This window comes from Grampus griseus (genome assembly GCF_964374135.1).
Source record: "Grampus griseus genome assembly, chromosome: 8".
Lineage (NCBI taxonomy): Eukaryota > Metazoa > Chordata > Mammalia > Artiodactyla > Delphinidae > Grampus > Grampus griseus.
The window spans coordinates 39,925,581-39,944,810 of record NC_139002.1 but is presented as its reverse complement, the minus strand read 5'-3'; the positions used below and the strand labels follow the sequence as shown (position 1 = coordinate 39,944,810).

The window sequence follows — 19,230 nt, the reverse complement described above, 5'->3', positions numbered from 1 at the left end:
GGGCTGGAGGAGGCCACAGGCAGAGAAGACCGGAGCACAGAGAGCTTGTTGTGGTGCTGGCTGCACACGTGATCCGGAAATACTCTGGCCTCTGGTACGGGGACCCCTCCAATGGCCATCACCCCGCCAGAGCAGAGCGTAGTGAGGAAGCAGCCAGGGCCTGCACGGGGTCACCGCTGATGCGTCCGCATGGCCCGGGAGCCGCGGCCAAGCACAGCTCTGGCTCAGAGCCTCCACCCCTCTCCTCTTTGAACTCCATGCCACTGGAACTGCCTTCGTCCAATCCAGAGTCCAGCTCAGGCGGTCAACCTTGCCAACATCCAGGTGTCCCATCAGGAACCAGTGTGTGGCACAAGAGGCTCGGGGTGGACTGGCCGTGTTTGCTCCTTTCGTTGGGAGATAACGTTTTCCTCTTGAGGTAGGAATGTAACTGGGCCCAGCCTTGGCTAACACTCCACATCTTGCAGCTCGATCTCCTCCGTTGTGCTTTCTGCAAAGCAAAAGACACATCCATGAGTTGCCAATCGGCCGGGGGTGGTTTCTTGGTGAGAACAAGATGACAAGGGCCACCTTTGGCCATCCAAGCCATGAATCGATTATCACAAGGCCCAGAGAATTACCTTTGAGCTTGTGTCTTCTCTTCCTCTGGAATTTATACGCACACTTATTACAAACCCACATGAGGCTGATTAACACTGCAGCCACGGCAGCGAGAAGAACAAGGAAGACAGCGACAAAGTGGAGGTCTTCATAGAGGATCTCTACGGGGCGGGGGGAGGGGAGGGGGAGATAACGTCTCTTTTAATATCGTGAAGTCGGCCTCCGCACACTCACAGTTCTGAGAAGCGCCGGGGCCCCTGGGGGTGTCTTACCTGACACGTGCAGCACGATGGTGCCAAACTGACTACTCCCCAGGTGCTCGGTCACCGTGATGACGTAGTAGCCGGAATCCCTCACACCCACACTGAAGAGCTGGATGGAGCCGTTGTCGAAGGTGCAGACCCTGTCCTTGTGGCTTTGGGAGATGTTGGCCTGAGTCCCTGGCTTCCACTCCACGATCTTCTGCACTCCCCAGTTGGACGTATACTTCCATTCGATAGTGGGGATGCCGTGGCAGGAGTATGCAACCGACAGCAGGATGTCCTCTTCCACCGTGGCATTGATGGCTGCCTGGGGAATGTACAGGGACACGCCCTGACCTGCGGGATGGAGTGCTAGACTTGGCACCACTCACATGGACTCACAGTGGAGTGAACTTCTGTAACACATTCATTTATTTAGCACGCATTTACTGAGTGCCTGTCACATGCCAGGCTCTCTTCTAGGTTCCAATGCTGATGCTACAATGGTGAATGTCATGGACTGAATGTTTGTATCCCCCCCCCATTTTCTATGTTGAAGCCCTAACCCCCCAGTGTGGCTGTATTTGGAGATGGGTCTCTAAGGAAGTAATTAGGGTTAAATGACGTCATAAGGGTGGGGCCCTGCTCCAGTTGGATGTCTTTTTTTTTTTCCTGCCGTGCCGAATGGCATGCGGGATCTTAGTTCCTCAACCAGGGATCAAACCTGAGTCCCCTTCATTGGAAGCGCGGAGTCTTAACCACTGGACAGCCAGGGAAGTCCCCTGGATTGGTGTCTTCATAAGAAAAGTCTCTCTCTCTCTCATTCTCTCTCCATGGGCTCATATGGAGAAAGGACCATTTGAGGTCACAGTGAGAAAGCAGCTGTCTACAAGCCAGGAAGAGAGTTCTCCTCGGAAACCAAACCCTGCCAGAACCTTGATCTTGGACTTTCCAGCCCCCAAACTGTGCGAAAATAAATTTCTGTTGCTTAAGGCCCCCAGTCTGTGGTATTTTGTTATGGCAGCCCAAGCTAGGACAGTGAACAAAACACATGGTTACTATTCACTATTCCCTAGAGCTTCCATTGTATAAGGGAGACACACAAGGGTTAAATAAACACATGAGATCATTTTAGATAACAAGTGCTTTAAAGATAATAAAATAGGGTACTAGTGGCGGGTGGGGATGGAGGTGGTACACAGCATGAGACAGGATGGTCAGAGAGGACCTCGCTGAGGAAATGAACCGGGACCCAAACGACAGGGAGGTCGAGGAGGTAGCCACGCGAAGACACACGCTTCAGGCAGAGGGAACAACTACAGAGAGTGAGGTGAGAGTGAACTGGTATGTCTGAGGGACAGAAAGAAGGCCAAAACGCAGGATGCAGGGAGCCATGGGGCGAGTTCAGGAGACAAGGCTGGAGAGCTAGGCAGGACTTGGGTCAAGACGTGAGAGTCAGGGGTGGGTTTTACTCAAGGGCGATGGGAAGCCATAGGAAGGCTTAGGTGGGAAGGTGACATTCTCCATTAAGCTTGAGAAAGTCCGCTGTGGAGAGCATCTGGGGGTGAGGGGGCCACAGTGGAGGCAGGAAGAACAGTCAGGTGGCTGCCGCAGAGACTAGATAGGAGATGGAGACATAGCCTTGGAGACAGTGAAAGGTGGTCTGATTTAGGATGCAGTTGGAAGTAAAGAGGACAGAACGTGCTGATAACTAGCTGTGGCAGTGGGCGAGGCAAAGAGGCGTCAAGCCGAGATTTCTGCACGAGTGTGTAGATGAACAGCAGAGCCACCGGCTAAGGTAATATACGTCATGAAATATTTTATTAAGTAGGTACCATGCACAGGCCCTGCGCTAACTGCTTTACACACACCACGTCATTAAAGTGTCACACAACCCACTACAATTCCATCAAGGATATAAGAAACTTCAGTGTCAACAGGATTAGGTAGCTTGTCCAGGTTGACCCTGCAAGGCTGAGATTCACACAAGGGCTGCTGACTCCAAGGGTCAGATATTTAACCTCTATGCTCAAGTCAAAGGTCAGTGGTTGGCAGTTAAGGGTACAGAATGTGACAAATTCCCTCCACCTCCACCCTCCCCACACAGAGAACGTCAGGGCTGGCTGGAGACTGGATAGTGAATAGGGCAGGATTCAAGCTGGAGCCCATGCCTCTGTTTCCACTTCTACTTCCTGTTTAGCCCCTCACCCTTTGGGTGCCCAGTTGCCCCTGGGCCCCTGCTGTGTGGCTCCAGGTAACCATGCCTGTTACTTTTCCAGACTTTTCTCATTGTCCTCTCCCATCTCCAGGATATCCCATTACCATCCCTCTCCTAAGGCTCGGCTAAGTGGCTGGAGATAATCCGATAAGTTCCATGCTGAAAAACTGGGAGGTAATAATGGCTTTCAAGAGTTATAGCTGCCGGAACTTCCCTGGTGGTCCAATGGTTAAGAATCTGCCTTGCAATGCAGGGGACACAGGTTCAATCCCTGGTGGGGGAACTAAGGTCCCATATGCCATGGGGCAACTAAGCCTGTGCGCCACAACTACCGAGCCCGCTCACTCTGGAGCCCACACGTCACAACTAGACAGCCCGTGTGTCGCAACTGCTGAGCCTGCACAGCACAACTAGAGAGAAGCCTGTGCGCCTCAACGAAAGATCCTGAATGCCGCAATGGAGATCCCGCATGCTGCAGCTAAGAACCGTCACAGCCAAAAAAAAAAAAAAAAATACAGCTGCCACGTAACAGAAAAATATTTTCTCCCCAACCCTATTTTAAAAAATGTTAAACTCACAGAAAGATTGAAAGCCAAGTACAATTAATATCTATATACCCTCTCCTAAACTCACCAATTATTAACATTTTGTCGCATTTGCTTTTTCTCTCTCTCTCTCTCAGGTAGAAAACAGAGGTCAAGTTCCAGGTCAGCTCTTGGAGGGCAGAAATTAGGTGCTTTCTTCATCTCAGTGTTCCCTGTACCCAGCACAATGCCTGACACATAGTGATTGGCCAATAAACGTTTGTTGAATGAATAAGTGAATGACTAATTATAGCAGCAAGAAGGCGAGCCGATCTGATAGAAATGTTGCTTCTTGGGTGGTTTGAAAAATTAGGCACATCTAAAAGCTTATACACACGTAGCAAAGAGAACTGTAATTTACTTAAGGCTTTATGTGTCCATTGCTTTATTATCTATTTATTATGTATTTTAAAATCCTTCTCTTTTATTTTTTACAGGAGTCAGCAACATGCCCATGTAGCTAGGAAATGGCAAAGGTGGGATTTGCATGCAGTTCTGTCTGTTTCAAAACCCACAGTTTTTCCACTCTACTTGGTGACTACTGATCTATCATCTATTTATCTATATTTTCTGATTTCCCTGACCTCACATATGAGCAGCTGGGATTATGATTACCGTAAGATTTGGAAAACCATACTTAGAACTAATGACAAATCTCTATCATCAACTATTTGTATTACATGTACATCCTGTGTTAACCATGTTAGTCAAGGTTACTGACAGACCAGTCTCCTGGGAGAGTAGCAGCCCTTTTAATAGCCTTAGGGACCTCCATTTTGAGCCTTTCAGTTATTTCGTCCCAAGAAATGGCAAAACTGAAAAACAAAAATAACATGCCCAAGTTTCTCAGATGCTGACACAGCTGGAAGCTGCCCAACTGGTCCTTGTTAGCTTCTATATTTTCTTTTGACTAGAAAACCCTCTTCCTAATCTGACAAATTAATCAGGCATTTAACTAGGTTTTAGGAACAAAGAGTTCCTCTTCTTCCTGACACCTAGAAGTAGGAATAAATGGTCTATGGCAAAGATGGAACATGAACAGTTCCAAGAGTTTAAAGGCAAACTGCTTGTCAACTGTTTAAAAAGTTGAATTAATGAGTAACCACTCCTGCACCTCATGCTAAAATCATTCCCGAACAAGTCCAGAGAAACTTAGTGGCTAGGCCAATAGTCAGACCTGGCTCAAGTGTTCTACTCAAGGAGGTTGGTGCAATAAATCAGATTTTACGTGTACAATGGATGCCAGGCAGCCATGCACAAGAATGAACTTTGTGCAGACAAGGGAAGATGTCTGTGACATGTTACTCAGTTAAAAAATAAATTTATAGAGCTTCCCTGGTAGCGCAGCGGTTGAGAGTCCGCCTGCCAATGCAGGGGACACGGGTTCGTGCCCCGGTCCGGGAAGATCCCACATGCCGCGGAGCGGCTGGGCCCGTGAGCCATGGCCGCTGAGCCTGCGCGTCCGGAGCCTGTGCTCCGCAACGGGAGAGGCCACAACAGTGAGAGGCCCGCGTACCGCAAAAAAATAAAAAATAAAAAAAAATAAAACAATATGCTATAATCTTACTTACATTTGTGTAACTATGTGCTAATATGTATATATTTAGTATGGAAAAGTGTTGGAGTAATATATGCTATATTAACAGGGATTATCCGTTAGAGATTGGACAGCACCAGAAATTTTCCAAGTTATACATTTATATCATTTTGCATTTTCACATTGATTAAATTGATAATAAGACAATGTTTTAAAAATCATTTAAAGTTCTCCTGATTAGACCAAGATATCTGGTGAGCAAAGTTTAAAGTTTAAAATTTACCTTGCTTTTCATCTTTACTTGAATTCTATGTGGAGAAAAGAGAAAAACTAAATTCTACAAATTTCCCAGAAAGATGTAAACGCTTCCTTTAAGGAAGAGGTCACGTAACTGAAGACATTAGCAGGGCAGAAGTCACTGGAACCTGAACCAAGGGGCTTCTGGAAAGCCTGATTTCCTAGAGCTGGTGACACCCCTTGGGAACTATTCAAAGAGAAAGTACCAGGCAGGTGAAGCCAGCTACTGAGCAACAGGCTGGAATCTAATACTCTAATCTAATCTAAAAGGAGTAATCCTTACTCCTTTTCTTACAAGTACATTACAGAGGTAGCACTTTGCTACTTTTAAAAATGTATTATTTAAGAAGGATATATTTCCTGAAATCACAATAAAGGTTAATACTGTTCACACCACAATTTGGGGGGACAACAGCATCAATTAAAGGGGAGACAGATATTGCCTGCCATGGAGGATACACCTTAATCAAGACAGCTCATTTTTTTAAATTAATTAATTTATTATCATTATTATTTTTTGGTTGCGTTGGGTCTTCGTTGCTGCGCGGGCTTTCTCTAGTTGCAGCGAGTGGGGGCTACTCTTTGTTGCGGTGCGCGGGCTTCTCATTACGGTGGTTTCTCTTGTTGCGGAGCACGGGCTCTAGGTGCGCAGGCTTCAGTAATTGTGGCGCACGGGCTTAGTTGCTCCGCGGCATGTGGGATCTTCCCCGACCAGGGCTCGAACCCGTATCCCCTGCATTGGCAGGCAGAGTCTTCACCACTGCGTCACCTGGGAAGTCCCAGGACAACTCATTTTCATCTCACTTGTCTGGAAAGCCACTTATCCAGCCAGTGTGATCATCAGATGAGAACCAGGAAACAAGCACCATCGTCATCAGCATCCTATCAAGACCGTAGGCAACTAAACTAGAAGTCAGAAAGCCTAGTTTAGGGGTCCTAATTCAGAAGTACTGGAGCAGGTTGGTGAAGTGATGAGTCACATCACAAAAGGGTTATTCCAGGTGCGGTGAGGTGCGGTGGAGATACCTGATGTGGGAGGATCCACACAGGTTCACCCTGGGGACCTCTTAGCTGTCGAGACCTAGAGACGGCGCGTTCACGGCTGAGAGTCCCGGCTTCCTCCGCGGTGGAATGAGGACTGGGAAACCTCAGGAGGAGGGCTGTGAGGATGAGGTGACACAACACATGTAAGGCCCAGCAGGGCTGAGCACAAGGTACCCGTCCAGGAGCTGCAGTCCCCACTGCTCACCCCTCTCCGTCAGTGTGTCACCAGCCTCAGGTGACCAACCCTCAGGGTTTGCCCAGGGCTGAGAGTCTTCCCAGGATTCCAGAGTTTCAGTGCTAAAATCAGCACAGTCATGGGCAAAACAGGACAGCTGGTCACCCCGTCTGAGACTCAAAGAAACGTTGAAGAGCAAAGAGAAAACGCTAAGGTAGACAACAGCTGATTTCTGAGGCACCCAAGGGGGCTCCACAGTGGGGGTGTAGAGACAGCCAGCTCTGGGTAGACAGAGAGGACAAAAGCCCTTCTTCCCTTAACCCTTTGGCTTCCGAACACATCTTGCATGAGTCAGCAATCTCACTGCATCCCCTTTTTAGTGGGGACCACCCACCAGTGATTGAGCCCAGCCCCACACTCGCCACGCTTCCTCCATGGCAGGGCACTGGCTTGTGGGCGCTGGCCTGGTGAAGAGTATATCATCACCCCCGTTTTAGAGAGGAGCAAGGTCAAGCCACTGAGGTTAGGTAGTTCGTGCAATGTCACAGTAAGTGGCTGAGTAGAGATGGAAATCGGGGTATTCTTCAACTGTCCCGATAATAAGCCAGGATGTTTGCAGGAGCTGGGAATGGGGAAGACATCATTACAGTTAAGGCTTGAAGAATAAGATTTTTTTTTTTTTTTTTTGCGGTACGCGGGCCTCTCACTGTTGTGGCCTCTCCCGTTGCGGAGCACAGGCTCCGGACGCGCAGGCTCAGCGGCCATGGCTCACGGGCCCAGCCGCTCCGCGGCATGTGGGATCTTCCCGGACCGGGGCACGAACCCGTGTCCCCTGCATCAGCAGGCGGACTCTCAACCACTGCGCCACCAGAGAAGCCCGAAGAATAAGATTTTGAAAGGGAGGAAGGGCAATCCCAGCTAAGAAAGAAATGAGCCCACCTAGAGGAGCATGATGGATCCTCATGTTTGGGACCTGGTGAGTAAGAAACAAAGATGGGCTATACCATGAGGAATCTGTCACAGGCTGGGGATCAACCGAAGGAATTATCCGCGGGCAGTGAGGCCCTAGGATGGCATTCAAGTAGAAGCATGGCATGCTCTAAACTGGGCTTCAGGAAGGGCAATCTGGCAGCAGAATTCACGATTTTATCATCTACACACCTCACCTGCACGGCCCTGGGCTCACCGCATGTGCTTGTCCTATGCACCTTCAGGAGAGCTCATGGCTGGAGCCCAAACAGGTGGGAACAGCCTAAGGTGCTGAGTGTGGCCAGACCTGGGCCAGTCTCTGGCCTGGACTGGGGAGACGGGGTGGTGGGAGCAGCAGGAAGCACACAGGTGCGTGGCAGATCTGCCCTAGACTGTGAGATCTTTGCTGGGAGAACTCGTTTCCGATTCGTCTCAGAAACACCAGTGTCCAGCACAGGTCTGGCGCTTCATAGGTGCTCACGACATGCCTGTATGAAAGAATGAATAAAGAACAAACAGGGCTTCCCTGGTGGCGCAGTGGTTCAGAACCTGCCTGCCGATGCAGGGGACGCGGGTTCGAGCCCTGGTCTGGGAGGATCCCACATGCCGCGGAGCAACTAGCCCCGTGAGCCACAATTACTGAGCCTGCGCGTCTGGAGCCTGTGCTCCGCAACAAGAGAGGCCGCGATAGTGAGAGGCCCGCGTACCGCGATGAGGAGTGGCCCCCGCTTGCCGCAACTAGAGAAAGCCCGCGCACAGAAACGAAGACCCAACACAGCCATAAATAAATAAATAAATTTAAAAAAAGGCAAAATTCCTTTAATAAATAAAATAAACAAATATGCATGTCCTGCCTGTTGAACTGCTGCCCATTTGGAGAGATCAGGAAAGTAAGAGGTTGGATCTGTATTGAGTTGAGGGGGCAACAGGTCTGGCTGAGGGAGAGCTGGCAAGACCCCTTTCCCAGCCCCAAGTTTGCTGAGAGTCAAATAGCTAGGAGGAGAAATGGGATGGTTTTAAGCTGCAACTAATATATTCATGTCCCTGCCTAACTTCTGCCATTCCTGAAACAAGCGAGCCTGGAATTTCAGACACACAGCTTCATGAGGGGCCAACACAGAAACCCCAAATAATGGCTTTCAGGTTTAGATGCCATGACTAGTGTTGATGACCGACACTTGCATAAAATTTACAGGGTACCTATCTCTCCTGTTAGCTCAGGTAGTAATTCCCCCTCTTGGTGCCTGGTTACTCAGAGACCAAAGAGCTCAGCTCCTCCCTGAGGGAGCTCCTCCCCCTCCCCCATATTGCCATATAATGGCCTTGGGAAGTCACCCAGATATCAGCCAAACCCAAACAAAATGGACAGACGCAGGTTTAGATCGAGGCTGGCAGGCTGCTTTCCTTCATCGGGTTCCTGTACTTGTACCCCAACCAGAAAAATCACTGCAAAATAGCAAGACACACCGTTTCTACTGGTAACACTTGTTAAGTACTAGCTGTCATACACATTTATCACAGCTCAGTGAAACCCGGGCTGGGAAAGCTGAATGACTTGGCTGCTATCAGACAGGGAACAATGAGAAAGTTTGATAACATTATGTTGGCACGAGTGTGCAGAAGTTATACCCAATCATTACCGTGGAGATTATAAATGGGTATATTCTGCTTGAAGGGCAACATGTTGAAACCTATAGAAATATTAAATAGCACATACCTCTTGACCCAGAAATGCTACTTTTAGGAACTTATCCTACAAGTAATAAGGGCACATAGATGCAAAGTTATAAGTGTACATATTGTCACTGAAGCACAGCATAGTCAATTGCAGTAGCAAAAGACTGGTGACAACCTATGTGTTCATAGGTAAAGGAAAACTGTTTCTTACTCCACAAGGAACACTTCTGACACTTACTACCTGAAGCTAGTGCAGACTCCACAGGTTAAGGGCTCAGTCTCACAAGACTGCTCCCCATTTCAGACACCAATCACAAGTCCAGGCTTCCTATACTTCTGACCAACTGGGTATAAATTGGAGGTTCCCATGACACCCTCTTCAGGTTTGATAATTTGCTAGAACAGTTCACAGAACTCAGGAAAGCACTTTACTTACTATGAGCACTTTATTATAAGGGATACAACTCAGGAACAGCCACATGGAAGAGATGCCACAGGGCAAGGTATATTGGAAGGAGCGTGGAGCCCCCATGTCCTCTTGGGCCACACTGCCCTCCCAACACCTCCATGTGTTCAGCAGCCCAGAAGCTCTCCCAACTCCCTTCAGTTAGGGTTTTTTGGGGAGATCCCATGACATAGGCATGATTAAATCATTGGCAATTGGTGATTAACTCAATCCCCAGCCCTTCTCCCTTCCTGGGATGGGGCTAAAATTACAACTTTCTAATCACATGGTTGGTTTCTCTGCAAACGAGCCCTCATCTTCTAAGAGTCACATCATTAACAATCGAAAAAACACTCATTGGGCTTCCCTGGTGGCGCAGTGGTTGAGCGTCTGCCTGCCAATGCAGGGGACACGGGTTCGTGCCCCGGTCTGGGAAGATCCCACATGCCGCGGAGTGGCTGGGCCTGTGAGCCATGGCCACTGAGCCTGTGTGTCCGGAGCCTGTGCTCCTCAACGGGAGAGGCCACGACAGTGAGAGGCCCGTGTACTGCAAAAAAAACCCAAAAAACCCCCCAAAAAAACCCACTCATCACTCTGGAGAATCCAAGGGTCTTAGAAGCTTATGTGTCTGGAACCAGGGACTAAGACCAAATATTATAACAAAAGATGGTCCTATTGCTGCTATCACCCAGGAAATTACTAGGTTTTTTAGGAGCTCTGTGTCAGGAATCAGGAGCAGAGATCAAATATATATCTCTTATTAAGTCAGAACTGGTTAAATAAATTATCAATATTCATACTTGGGAATACTACAGCGGCACTTTTAAAATGAGGTAGATCTATATGCATTGATATTAGATGATCTCAAAAATAATGAAAAAGCACAGAGCAGAACAGTGTGCAGAGACTGTTTCCATTTGAATAAACTAATGATATGTATATATGCGTGTGCGCACACACACAGAGATCTGCACATTTATCCATAAAATGCACAGAACATCTCCCAAAGGGTATTTTAAAAATCAGGTGCCATGGTTGTCTTTGGGGAGGGGACTGTGTGTCTGGGGTGGAAGAAAGCTTTACATTTCATTTTATATCCTTTTGATCAGTTAGAATATTTTAGTGAGTTTTGAATTACTTAAAGGAAAACAACAAATAAAATGAATGCCAAGACTGGGTCAGAATCCCAGATTTTTCACATTTGATAATGTTAGTAATTCACATATACACAATTGACAAAGTACTTCACAGGCACTATCTCAACCTGTGAGACAGGCAGGGGACTGGGGTTAAGGACCCATGCTTTTTGCTTCACAGGTACTTACTTATTTGATCACTAAATATATGCACCCAACATAGGAGCACCTAAATACATAAAACAAATATTAACAGACATAAAGGGATAAATTGACAGTACCACAAAAACAGTAGGGGACTTTAACACCCCACTACGTCAATGGACAGATCATCCAGACAGAAAACCAATAAGGAAATACTGGCCTTAAATGACACATTAGACCAGAGGCACTTAATAGATATATAAAGAATATTCCATCCCAATGTAGCAGAATACACATTCTTTTTAAGTGCACACGGAACATTCTCCAGGATAGATCACATGCTAGGCCACAAAACAAGTCTCAGTAAATTTAAGAAAAGTGAAATCATATCAACCATCTTTTCTGGCTACAATGCTATGAGACTAGAAATCAACTATAAGGGAAAAACACCGCAAAACCCATGAAAACATGGAGGCTAAGCAATGTGCTATGAAACAACCAATGGGTCACTAAAGAAATCAAAGAAGAAATAAAAAAAATACTTGGAGACAAAGAAAACACAGTGATCCAAAATCTATGGGTTGCAGCAAAGGCAGTTCTAAGAGGGAAGTTTATAGCAATACAAACTTACCTCAGGAAACAAACAAAAAAAAAACCTCAAATAACAACCTAACCTTATACCTAAAGGAACTAGAAAAAGAAGAACAACAAAAAAACCAAAATTAGAAGGAAAGAAATGATAAAGATCAGAGCAGAAATAAATAGAGATTTAAAAAAATAGAAAAAAATCAATGAAACTAAGAGCTGGTTCTTTGAAAAGATAAACAAAATTGATAAACCATTAGATAGACTCATCAAGAAAAAAAGAGAAAGGGCCCAAATCAATAAGGTCAGAAATGAAAAAGAAGTTACAATTGACACTACAGAAATACAAAAGCTCATAAGAGATTACTACTACTAACTTTATACCAATAAAATGGACAACCTAGAAGAAATGGACAAATTCTTAGAAACATACAATCTCCCAAGACTGAAGCAAGAAGAAATATATCCATAGAGTAATTAACAGTAATGAAGTTGAATCCGTAATTTTAAAAACTCCCAACAAACAAAATTCCAGGATCAGATGGCTTCACAGGTGAGTTCTGCCACACATTTAGAGAAGAATTAACACCTATCCTTCTGAAACTATTCCAAAAAATTGCAGATGAAGGAACTCTTCCAAACTCATCTATGAGGCTAGCATCACCCTGATACCAAAACCAGGCAAAGATATCACAAAAAAAGAAAACACAGGCCAATATCACTGATGAACATAGAGGTAAAATCCTCAACAAAATACTAGCAAACAGGGGCTTCCCTGGTGGCACAGTGGTGAAGAATCCACCTGCCAATGCAGGGGACATGGGTTTGAGCCCTGGTCCAGGAAGATCCCACATGCCACGGAGCAACTAAGCCCATGTGTCACAACTACTGAGCCTGCACTCTACAGCCCATGAGCCACAGCTACTGAAGACTGCACACCTACAGCCCAGGCTCCTCAACAAGAGAAGCCACCACAATGAGAACCCTGCACACCACAACAAAGAGTAGCCCCCGCCTGCCGCAACTGGAGAAGGCCTGCATGCAGCAATGAAGACCCAACGCAGCCAAAAAAATAAAAATAAATAAATTTAAAAAAATACTAGCAAACCGAATCCAACAATACATTAAAACAATCATACACCGTGATCAAGTGTGATTTATACCAGGGATGCAAGAACAGTTCAACATTAGAAAATCAATATGCTATGTCACATTAATAAACTGAAGAATAAAAACCATATGCTCATCTCAACAGATGCAGAAAAAGCTTTTGACAAAATTCAACATCCATTTATTATAAAACTCTCCAGAAAGTGGGCATAGAGGGAACATACCTCAACAAAATAAAGGTCATATATAACGAACCTACAGCTAACATCATACTCAATGGTGAAAAGTTAAAAGCATTTCCTCTAAAATCAGGAACAAGACAAGGATTCCCACTCTTGCCACGTTTATTCAACATAGTATTGTAAGTCCTAGCAACAGCAATCAGAGAAGAAAAAGAAATAAAAGGCATCCAAATTGGAAAGGAAGAAATAAAATTGTCACTGTTTGCATGATACTATGCATGATAATATACAAAGAAAATCCTAAAGATACCAGCAAAAACCTATAAAGCTCATTAATTAATTTGGTAAAGTTGCAGGATACAAAATTAATATACAGAAATCTGTTGCATTTCTATACACTAAAACCAACTATCTGGTAGAAAAATTAAGGAAACAATCCCATTTACCATCACATCAAAAAGAATAAAATACCTAGGAATAAACCTACCTAAGGAGGTAAAACACCTGTACTTAGAAAACTATAAGACACTGTTGTCTTCAATGAAACTGAAGACAACCCAAACAGATGGGAAGATATACCATGGTAAGATGGATTGAAAGAATTAATACTGTTAAAATGTCCAAAGTATCCAAGGTTATCTACAGATTCAATGCATCCCTATCAAAACAATGGCAATTTTCTCAGAACTATAACAAATAATTTTAAAATTTGTATGGAAACACAAAAGACCCCAAATAGCCAAAACAATCTTGAGAAAGAAGAACAAAACTGGAGGTATCATGCTCCCTGACTTCAGACTATACTACAAAGCTACAGTAATCAAAACAGCGTTGTACTGGCACAAAAACAGAAGCAAAGATGAATGGAACTGAATAGAGAGCTCAGAAATAAACCCATGCACCTATGGTCAATTAATCTATGATAAAGGAGGCAAGTATACACAGTGGAGGAAAGACAGTCTCTTCAATAAATGGTGCTGGGAAAACTGAACAGTTACATGTAAAAGAATGAAATCAGAACATTTTCTTACACCATACACAAAAATAAACTCAAAATGGATTAAAGACCTAAATGTAAGACCTGAAACTGTAAAACTCCTGGAAGAAAACATAGGCAGAACACTATTTGACATAAAACATAGCAACATTTCTTTGATCTGTCTTCTAAGGTAAAGGAAACAAAAGCAAAAATAAACTAACAGGATCTAAGTAAACTCAATAGCTTTTGAACAGCAAAGGAAACCATTGACAAAAAAAAAAAAAAAAACCAAAACACACAAACACCTGAATGGGAGAAAATATTTGCAAATGATATAACCAATAAGGGGTTAATATTCAAAATATATAAACAGCTCATACAACTCACTATAAAAAAAACCCAAACAACCAAATTAAGAAATGGGCAGAAGACGTAAATAGACATTTTTCCAAAGAAGACACACAGAAGGCCAATAGGCCCATGAAAATATGCTCAACATGGCTAATCAGGGAAATGTAAATCAAAATCACAATGAGGACTTCCCTGGTGGCACAGTGGTTAAGAATCCGCCTGCCAATGCAGGAGACACGGGTTTGAGCCCTGGTCTGGGAAGATCCCACATGCTGCGGAGCAACTAAGCCCATGCGCCACAACTACTGAGCCTGTGCTCTAGAGCCCGTGAGCCACAACTACTGAGCCCACGTGCCACAACTACTGAAGCCCAGGTTCCTAGAGCCCATGCTCTGCAACAAGAGAAGCCTCCGCAATGAGAAGCCCACGCACTGCAACGAAGAGGAGCCCCCGCTCGCCGCAACTAGAGAAAGCCTGTGTGCAGCAACAAAGACTGAACGCAGACAAAAATAAATAAATTAATTAAAAGAAATAATAATACATAAATATAAATATATATATATTAAAAAAAAACCCACAATGAGCTATCACCTCACACCTGTCAAATGGCCATCATCAAAAACTACAAATAACAAATGTTGGTGAGGATGTGGAGAAAAGGGAACTGTTGGACACTGTTGGCAGGAACGTCAAGTGGTGCAGCCACTGTGGAAAACACTATGGAGGTTCCTCAAAAAACTAAAAATAGAACTACCATATGATCCAGAAATTTCACTCCTGGGTATATATCCAAAGAAAACAATAACAATAACTTGAAAAGGTATATGCACCCAATGTTCATAGCAGCATTATTTATAATAGCCAAGATATGGAAGCAACCTAAGTGTCCATCAACAGATGAATGGATAAAGAAAATGTGGTATAAATACATAGTTTATATTGAACATTAGCCCTAAAAAAGAATGAAATTTTGCCACTTGCAACAACATGGATGGACTTAGAGGGTATCATGCTCAGTGAAATAAGTCAGATAGAGAAAGACAAATACTGTATGGTATCACTTATAAGTGGAATCTAAAAAATAAAACTAGTGAATATAACAACACAGAAACACTCACAGATACAGACAACAAACTAGTGGTTACCAGTGGGAAGAGGGAAGGGGGAGGGGCAAAATAGGGGTAGGGGATTAAGAGATACAAAGTACTGTATATAAAATAAATAAGCTACAAGGATATATTGTACAGCACAGAGAATAGAGCCAATATTTTAAACTATAACTGGATTATAATCAATAAAATTTTTGAATGTTATATACCTGAAACTAATACTGTAAATCAACTATACTTCAGTTTAAAAAAAAGATAGTTGGTGATCAGAATGTTTTATAATCAAAATCTTATTAAGCCAGCAGTATATTTATTCATTTAAAAAAAATGAGGAAACTGGGGCTGAGTCACACTCTAAGTGTCCAAATCCCTGACAAGTAGAAAATCAGAGCTGAGACTGGAACCCAACTCTCCTTTCACTGCTCCACAGCTGCCTCTAATAAGATAAGGCAATTTGAGTATAGAGGTGGAGTTTTTCACTTCTTGTATGTTTCCCAAAATAGCACATCACTCAGTGCTGGTAAGGACTTGGGAGACAGATGTGACAAGAAGCAAGAGTCTAGACCTGGGCTTTCCCATATGGTAGCTGCAAGCTGCAGTAGCTACCGAGCACTTGAAATTAGCTAGTCCGAATTGAGATGTGCTCTACATGTAAAATACACACCAGATTTTGAAGACTTGGTACTTAGCATGTTAAACAGAATGTAAACTATCTCATTAATAATTTTTTATATTGAATATATGTGTAGAAATAATATTTTAGACATATTGGGTAAAACCAAATATATTAAAATTAACTGTGCCTGTTTCTTTTTTAATGTGACCACTAGAAAATTTAGAAGTCTATACATGTCTTGCATGTGTGGCTCACATTATATTTCTATTGGATACCATTGGTTTAGACCATCACTCCTCCACCCGCTTCAGGAAAATCCTCTTCCCTTGAGTTTGTTTCACCCTCTCGCCTCCTCGTCATTGTGAGTGCTCTGTTCCCCCAGTCTCCTCTTCACTCTTCAAACACGTTAGCAACTCTACTGCAAAGTATGGCGTCATCCTACATACCTCTGGCATTAGGAGATTCTCCTAATTCTATTCTCCTAACATCTACAAGAAGATTCTCCCTCTACCTCAGTCTCCAGTAGAGCAGCCTGCACTGACCACAACCTTCTCTCCTTCCTGTTTACTGTTCAACATCTCCCACTGGCCTCCTCAGTCCTTCCACTCCAACTCTCTCTACCTTTCCCAATCCATCATTCTCACATCCCTCCCTCTCCAGCCTGGGTTCCATAGCCCATCATGTCCCAAACACTCTTGCCAAGATTCTTCAAACTCCAGTGGCCTCTGTCTTTTAATCACATCTACTAGCAAAACCCTCACCCTGGATCAACAGCTCTTCACTTCCTCTCTGCCCAGACCTGAGACCTGAGCAGTCAGCAGGGCAGGAGAACATCCCACGGCCAACACTCTCCGGAACAACAGCGCACACGGTTTCCGGTGCACATTCGAGAGGGCCCTCCGGACTGCCCATCTTAATGTATTGTTCACGTAAATTCACTCTTCCTTTCTCCATGGTTATTATGTCCCTCCAATCTCTTTGACCTCCAAATTCCTCCTCATTCCCAGCAGATGACCTCGTCCTCCTGGGACACCACTGAGCACCGTCTCCTGCTTGCAACGCCCTGTGGCTCCTGGGCCACCACACTCACCCGATGTTCTCCTCAGCTCCTTTTCTGCCGGCAGAGAGGAAACGCCGCCCTTCTCCCCAGATGCCGGGAAGGCACACCTGCCTGTGGGGACAGAGGGTGGCAGAGGAGGGGAAGATGCCGGCTGCGGAAGCCCTGGAATCCGAAGACCCAGGTACTGTTTCAGCTGCGCCAGGCCCCAGCTGAACAACTGCGCAAATCCCCTCCCCTCTCTGAGCCACTATTTCCTCATTTGTAATTAAGGATTATCATGGCTTGGCTGTTAAAGATTCAATTAAAAAAAAAAAATGTAGGGCTTCCCTGGTGGCGCAGTGGTTGAGAGTCCGCCTGCCGATGGAGGGGACACGGGTCCGTGCCCCGGTCCGGGAAGATCCCACGTGCCGTGGAGCGTCTGGGTCCGTGAGCCGTGGCCACTGGGCCTGCGCGTCCGGAGCCTGTGCTCCGCAATGGGAGAGGCCGCAACAGTGAGAGACCCGCGTACCAAAAAAAAAAAAGAAAAAAAAAAAAAAATGTAGGTGAGAGAGCTTGACGGCCAGGAACAATTCCAGGGGGCACAGGAGCTCCCTTCTCTGATTTTTCACCCAGACTCAATCCAGTCTCTCCCCATTCAACAAGCATTCGGGAAAGTAAGTCAAGGGGACTGACACTGATGGAGCACCAGCCCGGAGTCACACACGCTACATGCAAATCCGTAATTAGCTCCTTTGGCATCTGACCAGCTCCACCCAATCTCTTCTCAGAGCCCCGCAGAGAAGGCCCGGCAAACCCACCTCCCCAGCCAGCAGACTGGACCAAGGGGAGCCACCTGATCTAATCTAGTTATTGTCAATCTTCGAATATTAGACCATTTGGGGAAGCTTTTAAAAATCCTACCCTGGACTGTGAGTTTAGAATCTTCGGGGGTGAGACCAAAGCCTCTGTGATTTTTAAAATTCCCCACATGATTCTAGCGTACAGCCAAGACTGAAAACCACTGAACGAACCCGCACTAAGGGGTTAGCAGCTGAAGCCCAGACCCACTTCCTAGGGGCATTTAACAACACATAAACCAAAGGAATGAAGGGCCATTGTGTGAAAAAGGAATGTTTGAGGCCCTGTGACAGCCTTTCAGCAAGATATTTGGGGGAAATGGGCTCTTTCTGGCATCCCTCAAATTTTATTACAACTGGTCCTATTTCTAGAGATGCTTTTGGGTTAGGGAGGAAGAACGAGCGACCTAAGTATTTCCCTTTGCCTCCTCTACTCTCTGCAATGTTATTAAGGCAATGGTTCTCAACATTTAGTTGCATCAGAATCACCTGGAGGGCTTACTGAAACAATTGCTGGGCCCCATCCCTAGTCTCTCATTCAGCAGCTCTGGGGTGAGGCCCCAGAGTTTGCATCGCTAACAAGTTCCTAGGTAATGCTGCTGCTGGTCCCAGGACAACGCCCTTAGAACTTTGGGCAAAGGGGGCACTGAGGATGCTGCTAGGATCCCTGAAAGCTGGCCCCTCCTCTCCTTCCCGAGTACAGTTCATACCACTTCTGCCAGCCAGGGAAAGAGCCTCTGCTGCAGAACTTCTCATCTTGGAGAAGGGAAGACTTGAGACACCCAATCATTGCCAGAACGAGGACCAGTGTGTAAAGATCGAAAGAAGATGGGTTCCGGTGAAGAGAACTGAGAGCGTGTGTGTATAACGCGTGCATTCATAGACCTGGAGTCAGGCAGACTTATCCTCAACGTTTAAGTCTGCCAATAACAGCTGTGTGATGTGGGGTAAATTTGTTTCTTTCACTCTCTGTTACCGTACCAATGAAATAAGTATACTATAATAGGGTCGTGCCCACCTCCGGCAGCAGAATGAAGTTTAAGGGAGGCAAGACATATAAGGAGCTTATCACAGTTTCTAACACTTGGTACCCATTCAATCATTATTGAACGATTATTCTTCAAAGAACGAGAATTCTTTGAAGATGCACTGAGCTGCTTATTGAGGTAGTGAGCTCCCCATCCTCATGGGTGTGTAAGCAGAAGCTGGAGTTGTACCAGGGACTGAAGCAGTAGATCTGAGACTGGGAGCTGGAGTGTTGAGTGAAGGACGCTCGTTCTTCCAGCCCAAATTACATAACACGTATAGAACTTGAATCAGCGTTTGTAAATCTG

General features: G+C 45.2%; 1 protein-coding gene across 1 annotated transcript in view; it reads right to left on the bottom strand.

The window, feature by feature from the left end:
- Nucleotides 1-446: 446 nt before the first annotated feature.
- VSTM5 (V-set and transmembrane domain containing 5) overlaps nucleotides 447-19,230 on the bottom strand; it is a gene marked incomplete at its 3' end in the record, with an annotated part of 28,292 nt that continues 9,508 nt past the window's right edge. The window contains exons 2-4 of the mRNA XM_082660220.1: nucleotides 873-1,199; nucleotides 621-761; nucleotides 447-490 (exon numbers count right to left, since the gene is read on the bottom strand). Coding sequence (XP_082516346.1) covers nucleotides 447-490; nucleotides 621-761; nucleotides 873-1,199 — 512 coding nt within the window. The remainder of the gene's footprint in view (nucleotides 491-620; nucleotides 762-872; nucleotides 1,200-19,230) is intronic.